Source organism: Ranitomeya variabilis, chromosome 2 (genome assembly GCF_051348905.1).
Source record: "Ranitomeya variabilis isolate aRanVar5 chromosome 2, aRanVar5.hap1, whole genome shotgun sequence".
NCBI lineage: Eukaryota > Metazoa > Chordata > Amphibia > Anura > Dendrobatidae > Ranitomeya > Ranitomeya variabilis.
Genome location: NC_135233.1, coordinates 855,698,210 through 855,720,267, shown reverse-complemented (window position 1 = coordinate 855,720,267; position 22,058 = coordinate 855,698,210). Strand labels below are relative to the sequence as shown.

Genomic DNA, 22,058 nt, shown 5'->3' with positions numbered 1-22,058 from the left:
GGCGCTTTGCCTGCCCCTTCCCACTTGCCCTGTAGTGGTGGCAAGTGGGGTAATATTTGTGGGGTTGATGTCAGCTTTCAGGTGACATCAAACCCACGGCTTAGTAATGGAGGGGCGTCTAGAAGACACCCATCTTTTACTAATCCTATAGTTGTATTGGTTGTAAAGACACGGCCAGAATAAAATCCTTTATGTGAAAAAATTACACAGACTCCTTTAATGTTCTAAATTAAACCATACTTACTGACACACCTAATTCCCTGACGCCCTTGATCTCCTGTAATAAAAGTAAAATAATACATCAACAATATACCATACCTGTCCGTCGTTGTGTCCTACGCTGTAATCCATGTCTGGGGGCTTAATAGTTTTCAACCTGGATGGTGCTAAGATGCGACTGTCCCAGCTGAAAACCACTGGTGAATGAGATGCTGTGATGCTGCCATCATTCACGAGCGGTGACATCCTTGAGGCCGGGCTGAACTGAAGTGACCTCAGGACCGTGGGAAAATGCCGGTGATGTCACCCTTGGTGAATGCTGCTGCGCTCTCATTCACCAGTGGTTTTCAGCCGGGACGGTCGCATCTGCCGGCGATTCTGCTGCTTCATGTGACTTCACGTCATTAGAGCAGCAGCTCTTCCTCTTCTGTTGTCGGGATGTGACTGCTGACATAATGCTGATTGACTGCCGGCTCCCCGCTGCCTAACTGCAGGGAGCCAGCTGTCAATCAGAATTATGTTTGCAGTCACACCGCATTGACAGAGCAGAGCGGAAGAAAAGTCGCTGCTCTGTAGACGTGACATCACTGGAAGATACAGAATTCACGGCAGGAGCGATCCGTGACCCCCATGAGCCGCCAGAGATCGGAGCTGGGCCTAGCAGACAGGTAGTTAGTAACTACCTCCTGGCAAGTTCTTAGGCCCATAAGCAAAATATAAACTAGTCACGGATAATTCTTCTAAAAATGAAAACCCAAAACCTCCAGCAAAGCAGTGCATGGGAAATCTTGTGCACGACTATACACATATGATAGCAGATTGATGCCACCTTTAGGCTGATATGCATGGGGGTCTTTAGACCTAGTGTCAATCACCCATTTATGGGGAGGGTGTAGGGGCTTGCGGACTGTAATATCTATAAAAGCAATGTAGCGCTACAACTAATCCATATAAAGGGAACCTGAGGGTATGTGCATACGCTGCGGATTTTGCTGCGGATCCGCAGCGGATCCACAGCAGTTTTCCCAAAGTTTACAGTACCATGTAAACCTATGGGGAAAAAAAACCGCTGTGCACATGCTGCGGAAAAATCCGCGCAGAAACGCAGAGGATTATTTTCCGCAGCAGGTCACTTCTTTCTGCGGATTCTGCAGCGGTTTTCAACCAGCACCAATAGGAAAGTGCAGTTGAAAACCCGCAGAGGAATCCGCAGAAGAAACCGTGAGAAAATCCACAGCAGAATCCGCAACGTGTGCACATAGCCAATATGTATCAGCAGATTTAGGGTATAACTTGGACAGCAATGCCAGCACATGGGCTATGGCAGGAATCAGTAACATCTGTCCCTCCAGCTACTGCGCAACTACATCTCCCAGCATTCCCTGACAAACATAGGCTGCCAGGGCATGCTGGGAGTTGTAGTTCCACAGAAGCTGCAGGCTGCTGATCCCTGACCTAAGGTGCATACAGAGGTCCTGGCTGATTGCAGAGCACAGATCAGACATGTGGGCTTTCATTACGCCCAATCTTTGGTTTCTGTGGCATATAAGGCGACCAGCCATACTCCAATCGGTAAGAAAATCCTTTGTAATGTTACACCTGATGTGCGACCGGATAGAAGCGACAGCAGCAGCCATCAGGTGATACCAGGGGCGGGATGGCAGCGGAGGACGGGACATCATCGTCATCCCTGCAGGACGCCTGCATCTCCGACCGTAGCACCGAGTGTCCGCACTCCGGAAGTGCTCCTTCCCCGGGCACCGGAAGCCACGAGCTGGGGGTGGTCACCATGGTGATGGACGCGCTGCTGGGAGCTTGATCGTGTGTCAGGACCGGGGCTGCCATGGGGGAAAGCGGCGACAATTCCTACTGCATCAGGCCCAGCTTCCAGCATAAGTAAGTGCCCGTGTGTACAGGCCTGGGGGCGCCTGCGGGATGTCTGATCGGCCTGCATGTATCCTGTGTAGCATCCGTCTATAGGTCAGTAGAAGTACAGCCCCGCACTACACATCTGACCCTACAGAACTAACGGTCCAGGTGTCAGCAGTGTCTGGTCAGTGTCACGTATGGAAACCCCACCACACCGGCCATCACCGGGTGCACACGACCACTGCTGCCGCTGTCCGGGATGGGCATGGCCCCATAGACTTGTATTCAGCATTTAGATCCCTGGCTGGGATCCAAGCCGTCCTGTGCACAGCCCCTTAGATTAGAGTGCGGGTCGTGTCCTGACGGATCGTGTGAGTGAGAATCGGATGTCGGAGTCAGGCCCATTACAGGACAATGACGAGGTCTCATCAGCTGACAGAACGCCCATCGGGTGACGGGATTGTTCATGCATTCAAAATCCTCTTTTGCGGCAGATCTTGGCGCTGTGGAATCAGGAGATGTGCTGCCGAATCAGGAGATGTGCTGCCGAGAGCAGTGATACTCTACACACACAGCAGAATCGTTGTAGCAATTGTTCTGTGGACAATGATTGGCTTGTACATAGCAGATCAGTTTTTAATGGCGGCTGTCAGCAAATAGGAATGGGGCTACACGGAAGCATCTTTTACTTCAAAAACGATGCGGTACCCTGGTGTCCAAGAGCTAGTGCACGTACCTCAGTGTGTACGGGGCCTATCTATGGGAAGCATGGACGGCTGAATGAGGCATGTGCACATACCTCAGTGTGTACGGGGCCTATGAGAAGCATGGACGGCTGAATGAGGCATGTGCACGTACCTCAGTGTGTACGGGGCCTATGAGAAGCATGGACGGCTGAATGAGGCAAGTGCACATACCTCAGTGTGTACGGGGCCTATGAGAAGCATGGACGGCTGAATGAGGCATGTGCACGTACCTCAGTGTGTACGGGGCCTATGAGAAGCATGGACAGCTGAATGAGGCAAGTGCACATACCTCAGTGTGTACGGGGCCTATGAGAAGCATGGACGGCTGAATGAGGCATGTGCACGTACCTCAGTGTGTACGGGGCCTATGAGAAGCATGGACGGCTGAATGAGGCATGTGCACGTACCTCAGTGTGTACGGGGCCTATGAGAAGCATGGACGGCTGAATGAGGCATGTGCACATACCTCAGTGTGTACGGGGCCTATCCATGGGAAGCATGGACGGCTGAATGAGGCATGTGCACATACCTCAGTGTGTACGGGGCCTATCTATGGGAAGCATGGAAGGCTGAATGAGGCATGTGCACATACCTCAGTGTGTACGGGGCCTATGAGAAGCATGGACGGCTGAATGAGGCAAGTGCACGTACCTCAGTGTGTACGGGGCCTATGAGAAGCATGGACGGCTGAATGAGGCATGTGCACATACCTCAGTGTGTACGGGGCCTATGAGAAGCATGGATGGCTGAATGAGGCAAGTGCACGTACCTCAGTGTGTACGGGGCCTATGAGAAGCATGGACGGCTGAATGAGGCATGTGCACATACCTCAGTGTGTACGGGGCCTATGAGAAGCATGGACGGCTGAATGAGGCAAGTGCACGTACCTCAGTGTGTACGGGGCCTATGAGAAGCATGGACGGCTGAATGAGGCAAGTGCACATACCTCAGTGTGTACGGGGCCTATGCGAAGCATGGACGGCTGAATGAGGCATGTGCACATACCTCAGTGTGTACGGGGCCTATGAGAAGCATGGACGGCTGAATGAGGCATGTGCACGTACCTCAGTGTGTACGGGGCCTATGAGAAGCATGGACGGCTGAATGAGGCAAGTGCACATACCTCAGTGTGTACGGGGCCTATGAGAAGCATGGACGGCTGAATGAGGCATGTGCACGTACCTCAGTGTGTACGGGGCCTATGAGAAGCATGGACGGCTGAATGAGGCATGTGCACGTACCTCAGTGTGTACGGGGCCTATAAGAAGCATGGACGGCTGAATGAGGCATGTGCACATACCTCAGTGTGTACGGGGCCTATCCATGGGAAGCATGGACGGCTGAATGAGGCATGTGCACATACCTCAGTGTGTACGGGGCCTATCTATGGGAAGCATGGAAGGCTGAATGAGGCATGTGCACATACCTCAGTGTGTACGGGGCCTATGAGAAGCATGGACGGCTGAATGAGGCAAGTGCACGTACCTCAGTGTGTACGGGGCCTATGAGAAGCATGGACGGCTGAATGAGGCATGTGCACATACCTCAGTGTGTACGGGGCCTATGAGAAGCATGGACGGCTGAATGAGGCAAGTGCACGTACCTCAGTGTGTACGGGGCCTATGAGAAGCATGGACGGCTGAATGAGGCATGTGCACATACCTCAGTGTGTACGGGGCCTATGAGAAGCATGGACGGCTGAATGAGGCAAGTGCACGTACCTCAGTGTGTACGGGGCCTATGAGAAGCATGGACGGCTGAATGAGGCAAGTGCACATACCTCAGTGTGTACGGGGCCTATGAGAAGCATGGACGGCTGAATGAGGCATGTGCACGTACCTCAGTGTGTACGGGGCCTATGAGAAGCATGGACGGCTGAATGAGGCATGTGCACATACCTCAGTGTGTACGGGGCCTATGAGAAGCATGGACGGCTGAATGAGGCAAGTGCACGTACCTCAGTGTGTACGGGGCCTATGAGAAGCATGGACGGCTGAATGAGGCATGTGCACATACCTCAGTGTGTACGGGGCCTATGAGAAGCATGGACGGCTGAATGAGGCAAGTGCACATACCTCAGTGTGTACGGGGCCTATGAGAAGCATGGACGGCTGAATGAGGCATGTGCACGTACCTCAGTGTGTACGGGGCCTATGAGAAGCATGGACGGCTGAATGAGGCATGTGCACGTACCTCAGTGTGTACGGGGCCTATGAGAAGCATGGACGGCTGAATGAGGCATGTGCACATACCTCAGTGTGTACGGGGCCTATCCATGGGAAGCATGGACGGCTGAATGAGGCATGTGCACATTCCTCAGTGTACATCATAAAGAAACAAGGAAGTTTTATGCCAATAAAACCAAATATATTTTATTAATCAAAAAAAACAATTACAAGTTGTATGTCAATCAATGGGAATACATATGCAGAATATGCTGTCTGCACCAGAAATACACCACCATATACCTATAAATAATCCAGTCATCAAATAATGCCTATACAAAGAAGTTTAGAGAGACCATAAACTAATACATAGTCACCTTGTAAAAAATATGCACATACAGTATAAAAGGAGTAAGCCAAGTGGACAAATGAATAGTATAAACTCTTAGTAAAAAAGTGCAATATATATATATATATGTATAGGTATGGGTGTATTACCTATAGATACACCACTGATTACACATACCGTACTATATAAAGTAGCCACATGCCCACTGTTTTATAATACTACCCCCCAGGACGAAGCATCACGCGACACGCGCGTCGGGGACTCATACTGCGCTGCATCTATAGGTAATACACCCATGCCTTTGTTTATGCCTTTTATTATGCACTAGAGACACTTTTTTGCCAAATGTTGCACATATGTGGTTCTTTTCCATTGAGCTATGTGCCTTATGTTTTAGCTGTAAGGAACTTGAGATGTCATACTATTTTACTTGGCACACATATACTTAGTTGTTCCTGGTTGCTTTTAATACATTTACGTGTTATATAGGTACACTTCATACCTTGGTTGTCCACTGGGGCATATATATATATATATATATATATATATTGCACTTTTTTACTAAGAGTTTATACTATTCATTTGTCCACTTGGCTTACTCCTTTTATACTGTATGTGCATATTTTTTACAAGGTGACTATGTATTAGTTTATGGTCTCTCTAAACTTCTTTGTATAGGCATTATTTGATCACTGGATTATTTATAGGTATATGGTGGTTTATTTCTGGTGCAGACAGCATATTCTGCATATGTATTCCCATTGATTGACATACAACTTTTAATTGTTTTTTTTTTTATTAATAAAATATATTTGGTTTTATTGGCATAAAGCTTCCTTGTTTCTTTATGATGTAGTGTGTATTTATGGAAGTGCTCTAAATTAGGCCTGGTATAAGTAAGACATTCCTCAGTGTGTACGGGGCCTATCCATGGGAAACGTGGACGGCTGAATGAGGCATGTGCACATATCTCGGTGTGTACTGGGCCTATCCATGGGAAGCATGGACGGCTGAATGAGGCATGTGTACCTACCTCAGTGTGACCGGGGCCATCCATGGGAAGCATGGACGGCTGAATGAGGCATGTGCACATACCTCAGTGTGTACGGGGCCATCCATGGGAAGCATGGACGGCTGAATGAGGCATGTGCACATACCTCAGTGTGTATGGGGCCTATCCATGGGAAGCGTGGACGGCTGAATGAGGCATGTGCACATACCGCAGTGTGTACAGGGCCATCCATGGGAAGCATGGACGGCTGAGTGAGGCATGTGCACATACCTCAGTGTGTACGGGGCCTATCCATGGGAAGCGTGGACGGCTGAATGAGGCATGTGCACATACCTCAGTGTGTACGGGGCCTATCCATGGGAAGCGTGGACGGCTGAATGAGGCATGTGCACATACCGCAGTGTGTACAGGGCCATCCATGGGAAGCATGGACGGCTGAGTGAGGCATGTGCACATACCTCAGTGTGTACGGGGGCATATCCATGGGAAGCATGGACGTCTGAATGAGGCATGTGCACATACCTCAGTGTGTACGGGGGCCTATCCATTGGAAGCATGGACGGCTGAATGAGGCATGTGCACGTACCTCAGTGTGACCGGGGCCATCCATGGGAAGCATGGACGGCTGAATGAGGCATGTGCACGTACCTCAGTGTTTACAGGGCCTTCCATGGGAAGCATGGACGGCTGAATGAGGCATGTGCACGTACCTCAGTGTGACCGGGGCCATCCATGGGAAGCATGGACGGCTGAATGAGGCATGTGCACGTACCTCAGTGTGTACAGGGCCATCCATGGGAAGCATGGACGGCTGAATGAGGCATGTGCACGTACCTCAGTGTGTACGGGGCCTATGGGAAGCATGGACGGCTGAATGAGGCATGTGCACGTACCTCAGTGTGTACGGGGCCATCCATGGGAAGCATGGACGGCTGAATGAGGCATGTGCACGTACCTCAGTGTGTACGGGGCCTATCCATGGGAAGCATGGATGGCTGAATGAGGCCTTAGCTTTATTAGAGATTTTGTCAGAATTCCTACAGGTGTGCCTCGCATCTGTGCCAGGATTCATTCACTAGTGCCAGTTCGCAGCTTTTTGTGCACCATCTGCAATATGAAGATCACAGCAGATTGAGAGCGATGGACAGACCATCAGTATGGGAATAGCTCTTCAAGATTATGTGCACACGGCCTCTGTTATGTACCTGCAAGTCTTTCAAGCAGAAGACGTTTCAGAAAAATCTACGTTTTTGCTTGAGCAGTTCCTTCTTTTTTTTGCTAATATCTATAGATAGATAGATAGATAGATATAGATCAGTAAGGTCACTTCCCAGCTTTGGAAGCCTGCAGTGGCTACCAAAAGTGAGCGAGGACTGTACATATGCACAGAAAGTCATGCTTACATTGCTGTGCATTATGTTCTTTCTGTTTTGATATTTTTAACACTTTTTCAGGTGGGTTTTAGAGGAAATCTGCTAGAACAGGAGTCAATATTTTACATACCCCATGGTCACGTGTTATAATTCCAATATTTTGATGCTTATTTTGCACAGTGTATTTGATGTGTAAAAATATCCAGTGTTTCTACTACAAGTAAGGTGAGTGACATTTCTGAAATGCCATGCACATGTTGCTTTTTTTCCTTGTGTATTTTAAAGGGGTTGTCCAGTCTTAGGCTATGTGCACACATTGTGGATTTGGCCCAGCAGATACGCAGCAGTTTTCCATGCGGTGTACAGTACCGTGTAAACCTATAGAAAACAAAATCCGCAGTGCACATGCTGCGGAAAATACCGCGCTGAAACGCTGCATTGTATTTTCAGCAGCATGTCAATTCTTTGTGCAGATTCCGCAGCGTTTTACACCTGCTCATCAATAGGAATCCGCAGGTGGTAAAACGCAGGTGAAATCCGCACAAAAAACACTGGAAATCCGCGGATTTTTCAGAAACGGTGCGGAAAAAAACGCACACGAATCCGCAACGTGAATCCTCACATTGCGCCCACTGCATGCTGGGAGAATTCTCCAGTGTCATGTAACTGCACCTATGAGGTGAATACTTCGGGCCACATTCCAACTAGACTGTGTGTTGTCTCACGCAATACACTTTCACTGAGGAGGCTGCACCCTTCTAGTCGGAATGTGGCTGGGTGTATGCATATCACAGCACCGGCACTGGAGTATCCAGTGCGCGGGATGTGAGGACTGACAAGTCTGCAGTCATATAGAGTGACTAGTAATGTAATGCCGGACATCCCTTTAACCAATAAAACATTTTTATCAGATCTGCAGCATGTCAATTTCTCTACCATTCAAATTAGTTTAAAAACAAAATACCGTAAGTAAAAACACGTCAAAAACGCTTCTTTTACCCAGTGTTTTTCCTGCCAACACTGTGGTTTATGATACAGAAAAATCCTCTGCAATTATGCCACATGTGAACATACCCCAAGACTCATGAGGAGTAGTTGGTCAGTTTTTGATGTGGCAGATTTTCTGCATCTATGAGCTAAATTAGGCTACTTTTTTAATTGCAGTTTTGACCCTGCGTTTTTTGTTTCTTCTTGGTATGTCATGTTTTAAATAAAGCTGCTTTGTTTGTTATAATTCGTGGTATTTGGCTTTGACAGAACTTTATTAATACAGTTATGTGTAGATTATATGTTTTTCCCACAGCAGAAATGCACTAAAACCATGTGTTTTTGTTTTTATTTTTTTTGTTTTTTTTAACCTGCTAATGCAAGTCTATGGGGAAAATTTGCTCACAAAACTCAGCATACTCACAAGAGAAATTGATATTGTGGGGTTAAAAACACCTCAATTCAGTTTACAGAGCGCACAAAATAGCACAGTGGGCCTGAGATTTCTATAACTCCCATCCACTTTGCTAAAACTTTAACAACAAAAATATGCAGCGTATAAAACTCATTGTGTGAACATGACCCAAGAGTCTAACCAGTGCCGGGATTAGTTTAGTGAGGAGCGATTGGATAAGACTCCCTTGACATGATGTTGAGGGCTAGTAAAGATAATGTTCACATGTTTAGTATTTGGTGCGTTTTTTTTACCTCAGTATTTGTAAGCCAAAACCAGGAGTGGAACAATCCGAGGAAAAGTATAACAGAAACCCGTCACCGCTTCTGTATTCATCACCCACTCCTGGTTTTGGCTTACAGATACTGTGGTAAAATACTGACCAAATACGCAACGTGTTAATGTGGCCTAAAGAAATTACCACAGGTAACAATGCTCTTCCACTGGTATTAGCTGGTAATGTGTCAGGGTACTTTCTAACGATCAGGAATAGCAGCGTTTTGGTTATAGCTCACCTGCACCGTGTTCTAGGTTACAAGCACAGTGGATGAGATTTATAGATAGCCCACGCCCACTGTGCTTCTACTTAACGCTGCGTAACCTCACCCGCGGTGCGGGTTTATGAGCGGCAGCATGTCAGTTTCTGTTGCGGAGATGCTAGTGCCACAATAGAATGATAGTCCCCCCCCGCAAGTCAAAAAAGAATACAGGGGGGGTCTCATGGCTGCACAGATCTTTAGAGATTTGGATTATTATTATGGCCCTATTGGTTTTAAGGGTTAATTTTATGGCCATGTCAGTTGGCCTAGGTATGCTATTTTTAGAAGAACCAGTTCCAGCTGGTGTCTTTGGCGCCTTTTTAACGGCTTTCCATTGGAGAATTTGGTTGTTGGGCAGATTATTTATACTATATAAAGACCCAGTTTTTATGGACAGCTGTCAGTCCGCCGTTGCGGTGAAGAAGAGAAGATCCTCTGCGATGGAAGCCCTGGTGCAGCAGCTGATCGCCAGAGCCAGCTCGGAGGGCGGGGTAGATTGGCTGAAGAGCTGCCTGGCTATAGAACCTGAACCGGTAGCTACTGATGCCGTCTCCCCCCCTCCTTTACCGGCGTCTGATGAAGAGTCTTCATTGCAAGTCGCTCCTGCTTCACCGACCTTCAGCGGAGTTCCGGGTCCTGCAGCGCCATCGTCTTCAGCGTCGCGGTCCTCAGTACAGCCACGCCGGCGTGCTCAAGCTCCGGCCAGGAGATCTTCCCGCTCGAGGAAGACGAGATCGCGCAGTCCAGCGCGAGATCTTCAGCCGCGTCAGAGACCAGCGACAGCCGCGTCATCCAGGAGCGCCGGCATATCAGGGGCGAGGTGCAGCCGTAAAAGCGCTGCTGAAACCCCTCTGTCAGGCGCTCCGCCAGGGATGGCCTCACCTTCTATCAAGATTCCTGCTCCTGCGCCTGATCTTCTATCAACACAAGCAGATGTCTGCTGCCAGCCTTCTCCAGCCGGAATGCAGCGGCGCTCGCCCAGCATGGAGGGCTGGAGCGCTGGCTGCCAACCAGATCGCAGCGTTCAAGACAGCGGTAGCGGTGAGAACATTTGTGTGCCCCTGTCTGTTTCACACCTTCAGATTAAGGACATGATTAGGGATGTGATGTCAGAAACGCTGGGTGAGGTTTTTAAATCCTCTTCTCATTCAGCTGTCAATCTTAGCAATTCAAATATCACGTTTCCCTCTTCATGTCCTCAAAATTATTTCAAAGAAGCTCTCACTTGTGAGCTTTCTCCTTTAGGGTTTCATTTAAGCCCTGCAGTTAAAGAAATCATTTGGAGCAATCAATATATTGATTTATTCTCGCTCCTTCCTCGCAGGGAACAGCCTAGCAAATCTGAAAGGCGTGATGATAAATCTGATGTTGATGACCCTAAACGTGGTCATATTAAATCTTTTAATAATTGGTTGCAAGCCTTTTCCATCTACTCGGCTGTTCTCGGCGAAAAGTCCCCTGGGTTATGTAGTAAATTGTTTCAACATATCGACATAGTTTTAGAGGCATACCGCAACTTTGGCGGTTTTGCCTGGCTAAACTATGATGAATCCTTTAGACAAAAGTTGGCTGTTCATCCTGGCCTCTCCTGGGGTATAAAAGATGTCGGATTATGGATAAATTTAATGCTGCCTCAGAGACAGGCATCTTTGAAACAAGCTCCATCAGTCGTCCCTAAGAAAGGTGTCTGCTTTGCTTTCAATGATTCCGGCTGTAAGTGGAACAATAATTGTCGTTTTCGGCATGAGTGTTCGTTTTGTGGAAACGCACACTCTATGTCGAGATGTTTTAAAAAACAGTCCGCGCAGCAGACACTTTCCAGGGACTCTGTTTCAAAGGGCTCAGACACCAGTGAAGCTGGAAAGTCTGGTTTATTGGCTAAACAAATACCCAGACTTTCTGAGCAGTAGATTGATTTTTGACGGGTTTTTGAACGGTTTTTTTGTCCCGTCGTTTCAAGGGATCGGATGTCATATTGTAAGAAACCTTCCTTCCCTGGCGGATAATCCGGATGTAGCCAGGGATAAAATTTTTAGCGAATTAAAACTGGGAAGGGTTGCAGGTCCGTTTACCTCCCCTCCTTTTAAAAATTTTCGAATTTCCCCATTAGGCTTAGTTCCCAAAAAAGATTCTGGGTCCTTCCGTTTAATTCATCATTTATCTTATCCCCCTGGCTCATCTTTAAATGATGAAGTGAATAAAGATGTTTGCTCTGTTAGCTATGCGTCATTTGATTCTGCCATTGAAATGCTTAGGTCTGTCGGCGCTAATGCACTCATGTCTAAATCAGACATTAAGTCAGCGTTTCGCCTGCTTCCTATAGATCCCAAGGGTTTCAATTCTTTGGGGTTTTGTTTTCAGAATTTTTTCTTTTTTGACAAGTGCCTTCCCATGGGTTTTTCTTTATCTTGTTTTTATTTTGAGACTTTTTCGTCATTTTTACATTGGGTTCTGGAATTTAATTCCCCCAATGTCAAAATTTTGCATTATTTGGACGATTTTCTTTTTATAGGTCCCCCTGATTCCACGCTTGCCTTGGACACGCTTAATAGATTTTTAAGAATGTGTGATTATTTTGGGGTCCCTATTGCCAACGAAAAAACTGTTTTTCCTTGTACTTCCATTGAATTTCTTGGAATAACTTTGGACTCCGTTAAGATGGAATCCAGACTCCCGATTGATAAAATTACCAAACTAGCTGATGCTCTTAATAATTGTCTGTGTAGAAAAAAGCTGACTTTAAAAGAACTCCAGTCTTTATTGGGTCTACTTAATTTTGCTCTCCGCATAATTCCTTTTGGGAGAGTTTTTTCTAGGCGGTTATATGATGCGACTACAGGTGTAACATCTCCTTCTTTTCATATTAGAATTTCTTCAGAAATGAAGGAGGATGTTAAAGTTTGGCTTAGATTCCTTTCTGAATTTAATGGACATTCGTCTTGGCAATCCGCTTTTGTCTCTGCTGATTCTATCCCATTTTCCTTTGCAGCTGACTCCACCTTTGGCGGTGGTGTTTTTTTGTCATCCCACTGGTGCTCCGTTCGGTGGCCGCCCCAGTGGATGGAAGGTCATATTACAAACATTGAGATGGTTTTTGAACTTTTTGTAATTTTTTTAGGGCTTTATCTATGGGGCCCTTTAGTTAAAAATTCTAGAATTGTCGTTTTGTCCTTAAACCCAGGGGTGATTTTCTCTATTAATACCCTATCTTCAAAGAATAAATGGGCTTCGGCTATCATTAGGCAGTTAGTTTTCATTTGCTTGAAATGCAATATTTGGATTAAGGCTAACCGGGGTTTAAGCAAATGGTCAGTTTCTGCAGGTTTCCTGGCTAGGCATGAGCAGTCAATTTTTCGTTCGCAGGTACCCGTCGCAGACTTGGAACCGACTCCCTACCCTCAGTCGATTTGGGATTTAATCTTGATCTGATTCCTCACTATATTAAGAACTCGCTTTCTGGCAGATCATGGGCTGATTATTCGGCCGCATGGCATAAATGGGTGAATTTTTGTATATTGAACAACCTAGATTATAGCTCATCTAGCGCTTTTTCGGGCCTCAGGTTTGCTGAATCTCTGGCCAAGCTAGGCCTTTCCTATGCAGCAATAGCCAAGTCCCTTGCGGGGGTGTCATTTTTTCTTAAATTAAGGGGTAGCCCCCCTTTAACCGGTTTCTTTCCTTTAAAACAATTTTTAAAGGGTCTGAAGAGATCTAATTTTAAGGCAGACTCTAGACGCCCGATCACTTTTTCGTTTTTGCAGGATTTATGTTTAGTTCTTTCAAAGGTTTGTAGTTCTCTTGAGGAAAGCTCGCTGTTTCATGCAATTTTTACATTGACATATTTTGGAGCATTAAGGGTTGGTGAAGTGGTGTCAGCTAGGAAAACAGAGCCTTCTGGCTTGCTATTCGCTGACGTCAGTATTGAGGGTTCGTTTTTGATCTTATTTATTAGAAAATCAAAGACTGACCAATTAGGCAGGGGGTCTAGGCTGAGAGTTAACTCTTTTTATGTACCTGCAATCTGCCCAGTTTCTAGCTTAAAGCGCTGGCTCCTGATAAGGCCTGGGAGCGGAGGCTCTTTATTTATTCATATGGACGGATCTCCGGTCACAATATTTCAATTTAATGCCGTTTTAAAGAAATGCTTATGTTTTTTGAATTGTCAACATTTACGGATTACTTCCCACTCATTTCGTATAGGTGCTGCTACTGAGGCATCCCGAGCGGGTTTGGATGATGTATTAATTCAGAAATTGGGTAGATGGGATTCTAGAAGATTCAAATTGTATGTTCGCCACGAGCTCTATGACTACTAATTCTTCATTTACCTTTCAGGTCCTATCATAGTCTGGATTATGGGACACTCATTCATTTTTTGGGCAGAGAAGAGAGCCAGGCAGAGAGTGTATTCTGAGAATCTTTCTTTTAATACTACTGACGTTCAAATTTATTGGCATAGTGTTCGGGGCATGTGTTGGTCCAATTTTTGTTATCAGTTTAAGAAAAATATTAAACTTTTCCCTTTTCCAGACATAGTCATTTTTCATCTCGCAGGTAATGACCTTGGTAGGATTAAAACTCTTGATTTGTTAGCTCTCATGAGATCGGACATTTGCAACCTTAAACAGTTATTCCCTTCGGTTGGTTTTATTTTTTCGGAGATAATACCTAGATTTTTGTGGTCTGACAGTAAGCTGTCATTTTTGGATAAAATTCGCAAAAGAGTTAATAGGAATATGTGTAAATTTTTACCTTTAATTGGTGGTTTTTCCTTCAGACACGAGGAGCTGGAGGGTTTTTTGCCTGGACTATTTAGGAATGATTTGGTCCATTTATCGGACATCGGGTTAGACATTTTTAATTTGAATTTACAGACAATGGTAGAAAAGTGGCTGTGTGGTTTGGGGGGGGCCTCGCCTCTTTGAGGCTTGGCCTTTTGGGAAAATCGCCCATTTGTTTGGGCGGATTGGATTTGGTTTATTGGAATCTGGATATTTATATGAGTTTATTTAATTAAAGTTATGTGTTTTATTGGATAACCCTAAATAAACATCACGGCCATTTTTCTTCCACTAATTCTTTGTGTCATGTTTTTATTCTTTTATAAGTAATAGATCTTGTGTTGCCATAATAGTCCCCCCCCGCAAGTCAAAAAAGAATATAGGGGGGGTCTCATGGCTGCACAGATCTTTAGAGATTTGGATTATTATTATGGCCCTATTGGTTTTAAGGGTTAATTTTATGGCCATGTCAGTTGGCCTAGGTATGCTATTTTTAGAAGAACCAGTTCCAGCTGGTGTCTTTGGCGCCTTTTTAACGGCTTTCCATTGGAGAATTTGGTTGTTGGGCAGATTATTTATACTATATAAAGACCCAGTTTTTATGGACAGCTGTCAGTCCGCCGTTGCGGTGAAGAAGAGAAGATCCCACCCACCCCCCCTTTTTTTTTATGTCCTTGTCGTGGTGTTTTATTGGCGGGAAAATCGCCCATTTGTTTGGGCGGATTGGATTTGGTTTATTGGAATCTGGATATTTATATGAGTTTATTTAATTAAAGTTATGTGTTTTATTGGATAACCCTAAATAAACATCACGGCCATTTTTCTTCCACTAATTCTTTGTGTCATGTTTTTATTCTTTTATAAGTAATAGATCTTGTGTTGCCATGTATTGGATGCAGTAAATCCTCACGAGTCACTGAACACACGCAGACCTGTGTGATTAGAGCGCAATGTTTTGGACGCAGCGAGCATATGTTGTCTGAAGCGCTGCTACTTCCTGGTCGTGGTCACATAGCCTCACATGTAATAAACAGGTAAAGCACAATACAGAAGAGAGCAGGAAACCATTACTTTGTGTTTGTCGTACACCAAACGCATTTACATCCACATCTCAGGAGGACAAGGTGCAATAACACATTACATTTACTCTATGCATCTTATAACCCACAATATAAACATGTTAGAACCCACACAGATGGAAACAAGCCGGAGAATTTTGTTTTCTGACCACTGTTTGTGAAAATGCTAAGCCTTCATGACGTGTAAAAATTAGTTATATAAAGCATTTGCAAAAAGAACAGAAACCAAATGTTCTAGACCCAAAAAGCAATTCAATAAATAGTTATCAAAATGCAGTTTGCACAAACTTTTCTAGTCCAACGGCCACATTTTAAAGGGGTTGTTCAGCCTTAGGTTACAACTCTCCAGTCACTCTATGTGACTGCAAACTTGGGACTCCTCACATTGCGCATGCTGTGAGGATTCTACGGTGCCGGGAGCGGATAGTCATGTGACCACAAGTATGTGATTTGCATATTTCTGGCCACATTCCAACTAGGCTTGTTCGGCCTCAATCAATACTACATGTATGCAAATAACATTTTTGTAGTCACGCTCCTAGCACCAAAAGCGGGAAATACTCAAAACACATGTTGTTCAATGTGAGGATTCACAAAGCCGGACAACCCCTTTAAAGGGGTTGTCCTTTCTAAAATAGTAAGTCTGCAGTCACTTTGTGTGACTACAGACTTATGAATCTCCCCAGCGCATGCACTGTGCACTGCGAAGATTCTTCGGTTACTGAGCTGGGACCAGCGGGTACACATGCGTTAGACATACTCCCGCCCATGGCCCCATACACCTGTATTGAGCCAGACTGCACCGCATCTAGTGACGTGGCTGTTTAGTGAGCACGGATTCACTCAACACAATTCTATGGAGCAAGGCCACACCTTCTAGATGGCTTCTGCCCAGGAGTATGTACACTGCTCAAATAAATAAAGGGAAAACTAAAATCCTACATCCTAGATATCACTGAATAAAATATTCCAGTTGTAAATCTTTATTCATTACATAGTGGAATGTGTTGAACAGTAAAACCTAAAAATGATCAACCTAAATCACAACTAATATCCCACAGAGGTCTGGAGTTGGAATGATGCTCAAAATCAAAGTGAAAAATGAAGTTACAGGCTAATCCAACTTCAGTGGAAATACCTCAAGATAAGGAAATGATGCTCAGTAGTGTGTGTGGCCTCCACGTGCCTGTATGATCTCCCTACAATGCCTGGGCATGCTCCTGATGAGGCGTTGGATGGTCTCCTGAGGGATCTCCTCCCAGACCTGGACTAAAACATCCGCCAACTATTGGACAGTCTGTGGTGCAACGTGACATTGGTGGATGGTGAGAAACATGATGTCCCAGATGTGTTCAATCGGATTCAGGCTGGGGAATGGGTGGGCCAGTCCATAGCTTCAATGCCTTCATTTTGTAGGAACTGCTGACACACTCCAGCCACATGAGGTCTGGCATTGTCCTGCATTAGGAGGAACCCAGGGCCAACTGCACCAGCATATGGTCTCACGAGGGGGTCTGAGGATCTCATCTCGGTACCTAATGGCAGTCAGGCTACCTCTGGCGAGCACATGGAGAGCTGTGCCGCCCTCAGAAAAAATGCCACTCCACACCATTACTGACCCACTGCCAATCCGGTCATGCTGAAGGATGTTGCAGGCAGCAGATCGTTCTCCATGGTGTCTCCAGACTCTGTCACGTCTGTCACATGTGCTCAGTGTGAACCTGCTTTCATCTGTGAAGAGCACAGGGTGCCAGTGGCGAATTTGCCAATCCTGGTGTTCTGTGGCAACTGCCAAGTGTCCTGCACGGTGATGGGCTGTGAGCACAATCACCATCTGTGGACGTTGGGCACTCAGACCATCCTCATGGAATCGGTTTCTAACTGTTTGTGCCGACACATGCACATTTGTGGCCTGCTGGAGGTCATTTTGCAGGGCTCTGGCAGTGCTCCTCCTCTTCCTCCTTGCACAAAGGCTGGGGGTAGCGTCCCTGCTGCTGGGCTGTTGCCCCCCTACGGCCCCCTTTACGTCTCCTGGTGTACTAGACTGTATCCTGGTAGCGCCTCTAGACACTACGCTGACAAGACACAGCAAACCTTCTTGCCACATCTCGAGTTGATGTGCCATCCTGCAGGAACTGTACTACCTGAGCCACTTGTGTGGGTTGTAGAGTCCGTCTCATGCTACCACGAAAGCATTGGTTCTGAGATGTGGTCTGTGGTCCCCACCTGCAGAACCACTTCTTTATTGAGTGTGTCTTGATAATTGCCAATAATAATCGTCTAAGGGTCACTTCCGTCTGTTTGTCTGTCATGGAAATGCCGCGTCACTGTGCTATATACTTTGTGGCCTGTGTTATATACTACGTCTCTGTGCTATATCCTATGTAGGGTGGGCTGTGCTATATACTGCGTGGGCTGTGTTTTATACTGCGTGGGCTGTGTTTTATACTGCGTGGGCTGTGTTTTATACTGCGTGGGCTGTGTTTTATACTGCGTGGGCTGTGTTTTATACTGCGTGGGCTGTGTTTTATACTGCGTGGGCTGTGTTTTATACTGCGTGGGCTGTGATACTGCGTGGGCTGTGTTTCATACTGCGTGGACTGTGTTTTATACTGCGTGGGCTGTGTTTTATACTGCGTGGGCTGTGTTTTATACTGCGTGGGCTGTGTTTTATACTGCGTGGGCTGTGCTATATACTACTATACATATTCTAGAATACCCGATGCGTTAGAATCGGGCCACCCTCTAGTTGCCAATAATTTCCATCTGTTGTCTATTCCATTTGCAGAACAGCATGTGAAATTGATGTCAAACAGTGTTGCTTCCTAAGTGGCCAGTTTGTTTTCACAGAAGTTTGATTTAGCCTATGTGCACATGCTATGGATTTTGCTGCGGATCCGCAGCGGATTTCCATGAGGTGTACAGTACCATGTAAACCTATGGAAAACAAACTCCGCAGTGCACATGCTGCAGAAAAAAAACGCGCAGAAACGCAGCGGTTTATCTTACTAGCAGCATGGTGGCTCAGTGGTTAGCACTGCAGCCTTAGGCCACGTGCTCATGTTGAGTATCTGTACAGTTTTTTTTACCTCAGTACTTGTAAAAAAAAAAACAGGAGTGGGTGATTAACACAGAAGTGGTGACGTGTTTCTATTATACTTTTCCTCTGATTGTTCCTCTCGTCATTTTGGCTTACAAATACTGAGGTAAAATAGTGACCAAATACTCAACTTGTGCACGTGGCCTCACAGTGCTGGGGTCCTGGGCTCAAATCCCACCAAGGACAACATCTGCGAGAAGTCTGTATGTTCTCCTCATGTTTTCGTGGGTTTCCTCCCACACTTCAAACATACTGATAGAGAATTAATGGTACTATATAAGTAAATAAATACTGTACGCAGAATATTGGGGACCACAGAAAATGGCATCGGGACTGCCTGTGTTGTGCACCCCCGCACTGTAGTGTATGTGGAGGTGCCAATAGATACAGAACCTTGGTCCCAGAGGGGCTCCAAAGCCAAACGCATGAGAAATAATCAGTATCATAATGGCACAGGGAAAGCAGAGGGCCCTATTATCTTTGTAGGGTAGGAGCATTGTTATAAAATAGCCTAACATTCCACTGTTCTGTAGGAAGTAAGCCTCTAGGATCCTAAGGCTATGTGCACACGTTGCGGATTTTGCTGCGGGTCCGCAGCAGTTTTCCATGAGTTTACAGTATCATGTAAACCTATGGAAAACAGAAACCACTGTGCCCATGCTGCGGGAAAAAACGCGCGGAAACGCAGCGGTTTACATTCCGCAGCATGTCAATTCTTTGTGCGGATTCCGCAGCGGTTTACACCTGCTCCATAATAGGAATACGCAGGTGTAAAACCGCAGGTGGAATCCGCAGTAAATCCACAGGAAAAAAACGCAGTGCCTTTTACCTGTGGATTTCTCAAATCCGCTGTGGAAAAATTCGCAGACCTCAAAAATACGTGTGCACATAGCCTAATATCGACATGAAACTGGTGGGGTATACAGGTCATATCAGAAGGTGGTAATACACCACAGTGATGGATGGTGTTATCAGTGACCAGAACATTTCTCTATAGTGTTTTTTACAGAAGTAAAGTTGTAGATTATGGTTCCGTGCTCATTACTTGTACGTTCTCCCCAGGTTTAGGACGGCCGCAGTACGGGACTGTATACGATCTGTGCTGAAAGAAGAACTTAAAAGCAAACAATATATTCCTGAAGAGATTCCACAACTGACTCGCTCCTTGTCAGAGACAATAAAAGAAAAGCTCAAAGGTGAGTGAATCAGCGCCATTAAACAATAAAGATGGTAAAATTAGGCACCGTGGCTCAGTTTATAGCACTGCAGCCTTCCAGCACTGGAGTCCTGGGTTCAAATCCCACCAAGGACAACATCTGCAAGGAGTTTGTATGTTCTCCCCGTGTTTGCGGTTCTCCGGTTTCCTCCCACATTCCAAAGACATACTGATAGGGAATTTAGATTGTGAGCCCCATCGGGGGACAGTGATGATAATGTGTGCAAACTGTAAAGCGCTGTGGAATATGTTAGCGCTATTTAAAAATAAAGATTATTTATGTATTATTAGTAAATGAGAGGTTTCTGCTGCTGATTTGCAGATTGATCTGCGGCAGGTCTGCATGTAGATTAGCCGCATTCAAGGAAGCTAATCTGTGTGCTGAGTCTGCCGACATCAATAAATAAGAAAACACATCACTTATCAGGCTATGTTCACATGCAGCTTTTCGCTGCGTTTTTTTTTTTATGGCAGTGCTAATAGTATATATTAATTCGATAATGGCCTTGCGCTGTAAATGTACTGTGCTTGGTCCTGGGCTTTAACTCCATGCCATTGTCAATTTACATTGCAATCTAGCAGAAGCAGGTCTGATCTCTGGCTGTCAGACATAAACGGGGATCCTAGGGAGAAGAGAGAAATGGTTTATTATCATTTATGCCTTAACTTTAGATGCCTACATTGTAAATGCTATGCAGTGAGCAGAAGCACTCGATGTGCCGTGCAGACCCAGATGAGCAATACCACTTGCTTCTGTCACTGTGGTGAGCTGTTTACTCCTGTAACTAAGGTTCCTATGGGTACTACAGTTAGAGTGAAAAATTAGCAAATTACAAAAGTGCTTTGGGTGTAAAGATAGATATTTTTAAAGGTCATTTTAGGTGTCTGACAACCCTGTTACATCCCCTTTAGGCCTGATCACTAAGAAATTTTACAAAAATGGATTTAGTTGTTACATTTTAACCCTCATTGTGTTGTTTTCTGTTTTTTTTCTTTTATAGACATGGGTTTTGACAGATATAAAATGGTGGTCCAAGTTGTTATTGGTGAGCAGAGAGGAGAAGGAGTGAAGTAAGTGCAGTGACTTGTAATTATCTGCCATATTGGATAAAATTGCGTTTTCTTTATTTCAATCAGTTCATTAAAATAACAAAATAGGTAAACCATCCAGAGAGCTTTGTGAGAATGTTTTTTTTCCAGTACGCAAGCTTAGATAGCACATAAATGTCCAATAGATGCGGGTCCCACTTCTAGGAGACTGTAAAATCAGTCCCGCGATCTATTATTCTGACTAATAATATTGCCACTTTGACTGGAGAGGTGGTCACAACTCTCTTCATTCACGGTTGCACATGGGAGTTCTACACACAGCCAAGCACACTTGTTTTTTTTGCTTTCAGAACTACATAGGAGCCATGGCAGTAATCAGAATAGATGCAGGTGCCAGAGGTGGGAGCCACGTCTACTAGACATATTTATGGCATGTGTGGATATCAAATGTCTATGATGAGTCAACCCCTTTAAGTACGTACAGTAAATGGCATTTACCATATCCTGCCTCCATGTCATTCTGTATGTAAGTAATGCAGTTCAGGAGCCCCAGTCAGCTGTAGGGGGATTTTATAGTTGCATAGGCTGATAAAAGACCTAGGTCCATCAAGTTCCACCTTCTTCCACCAATAGTACATTTTTTGGCACTAAATTATCTATAACCCACAATGTTATGTGTATCGAGGAAATCATCCAGCCCTTTATAAAAGCTGTTATAGGGTCTGCGATTACTACCTCTTGTGGTAGGGCATTCCACAGTCTGACTGCTCTAACTGTAAAGAACACTTTCCTATTTAGCTGCTAGAATCGCCTTTCTTCCACCCGTAATGAATGCCCCCTGGTCCTTAGTATGGTATTTGGAAGGAATAAGTCATGTGCCATTGTTTTGTACTGACCACACATGTATTTATACATGTAAATGAGAACTCCTCTGAGATGTCTTTTTTCTAAGCTAACAAGGCCCAACTTTTCCAACCTCTCATCATATGAGAGGCCTTCCATCCCCTGAAATAATCTATAATAATCTATTGTCCTGTAAGATATTGAAGCAATATACGCGTAATGGTATGCAAGGGCTTCTCACTAAATTAAAAAAATATCAAAAAGTTAATTTCCAGG

The 22,058-nt window shown here is 45.4% G+C and overlaps 1 protein-coding gene across 1 annotated transcript in view; it reads left to right on the top strand.

The window, feature by feature from the left end:
* Positions 1-1,942: 1,942 nt before the first annotated feature.
* The window catches only part of DYNLT2B (dynein light chain Tctex-type 2B), a 40,812-nt gene continuing 20,696 nt past the window's right edge, over positions 1,943-22,058 (top strand). Inside the window, exons 1-3 of the mRNA XM_077290251.1 lie at positions 1,943-2,115; positions 19,736-19,869; positions 20,891-20,960. Of these exons, the coding sequence (XP_077146366.1) occupies positions 2,063-2,115; positions 19,736-19,869; positions 20,891-20,960 (257 nt within the window). The 5' untranslated portion in view covers positions 1,943-2,062. The remainder of the gene's footprint in view (positions 2,116-19,735; positions 19,870-20,890; positions 20,961-22,058) is intronic.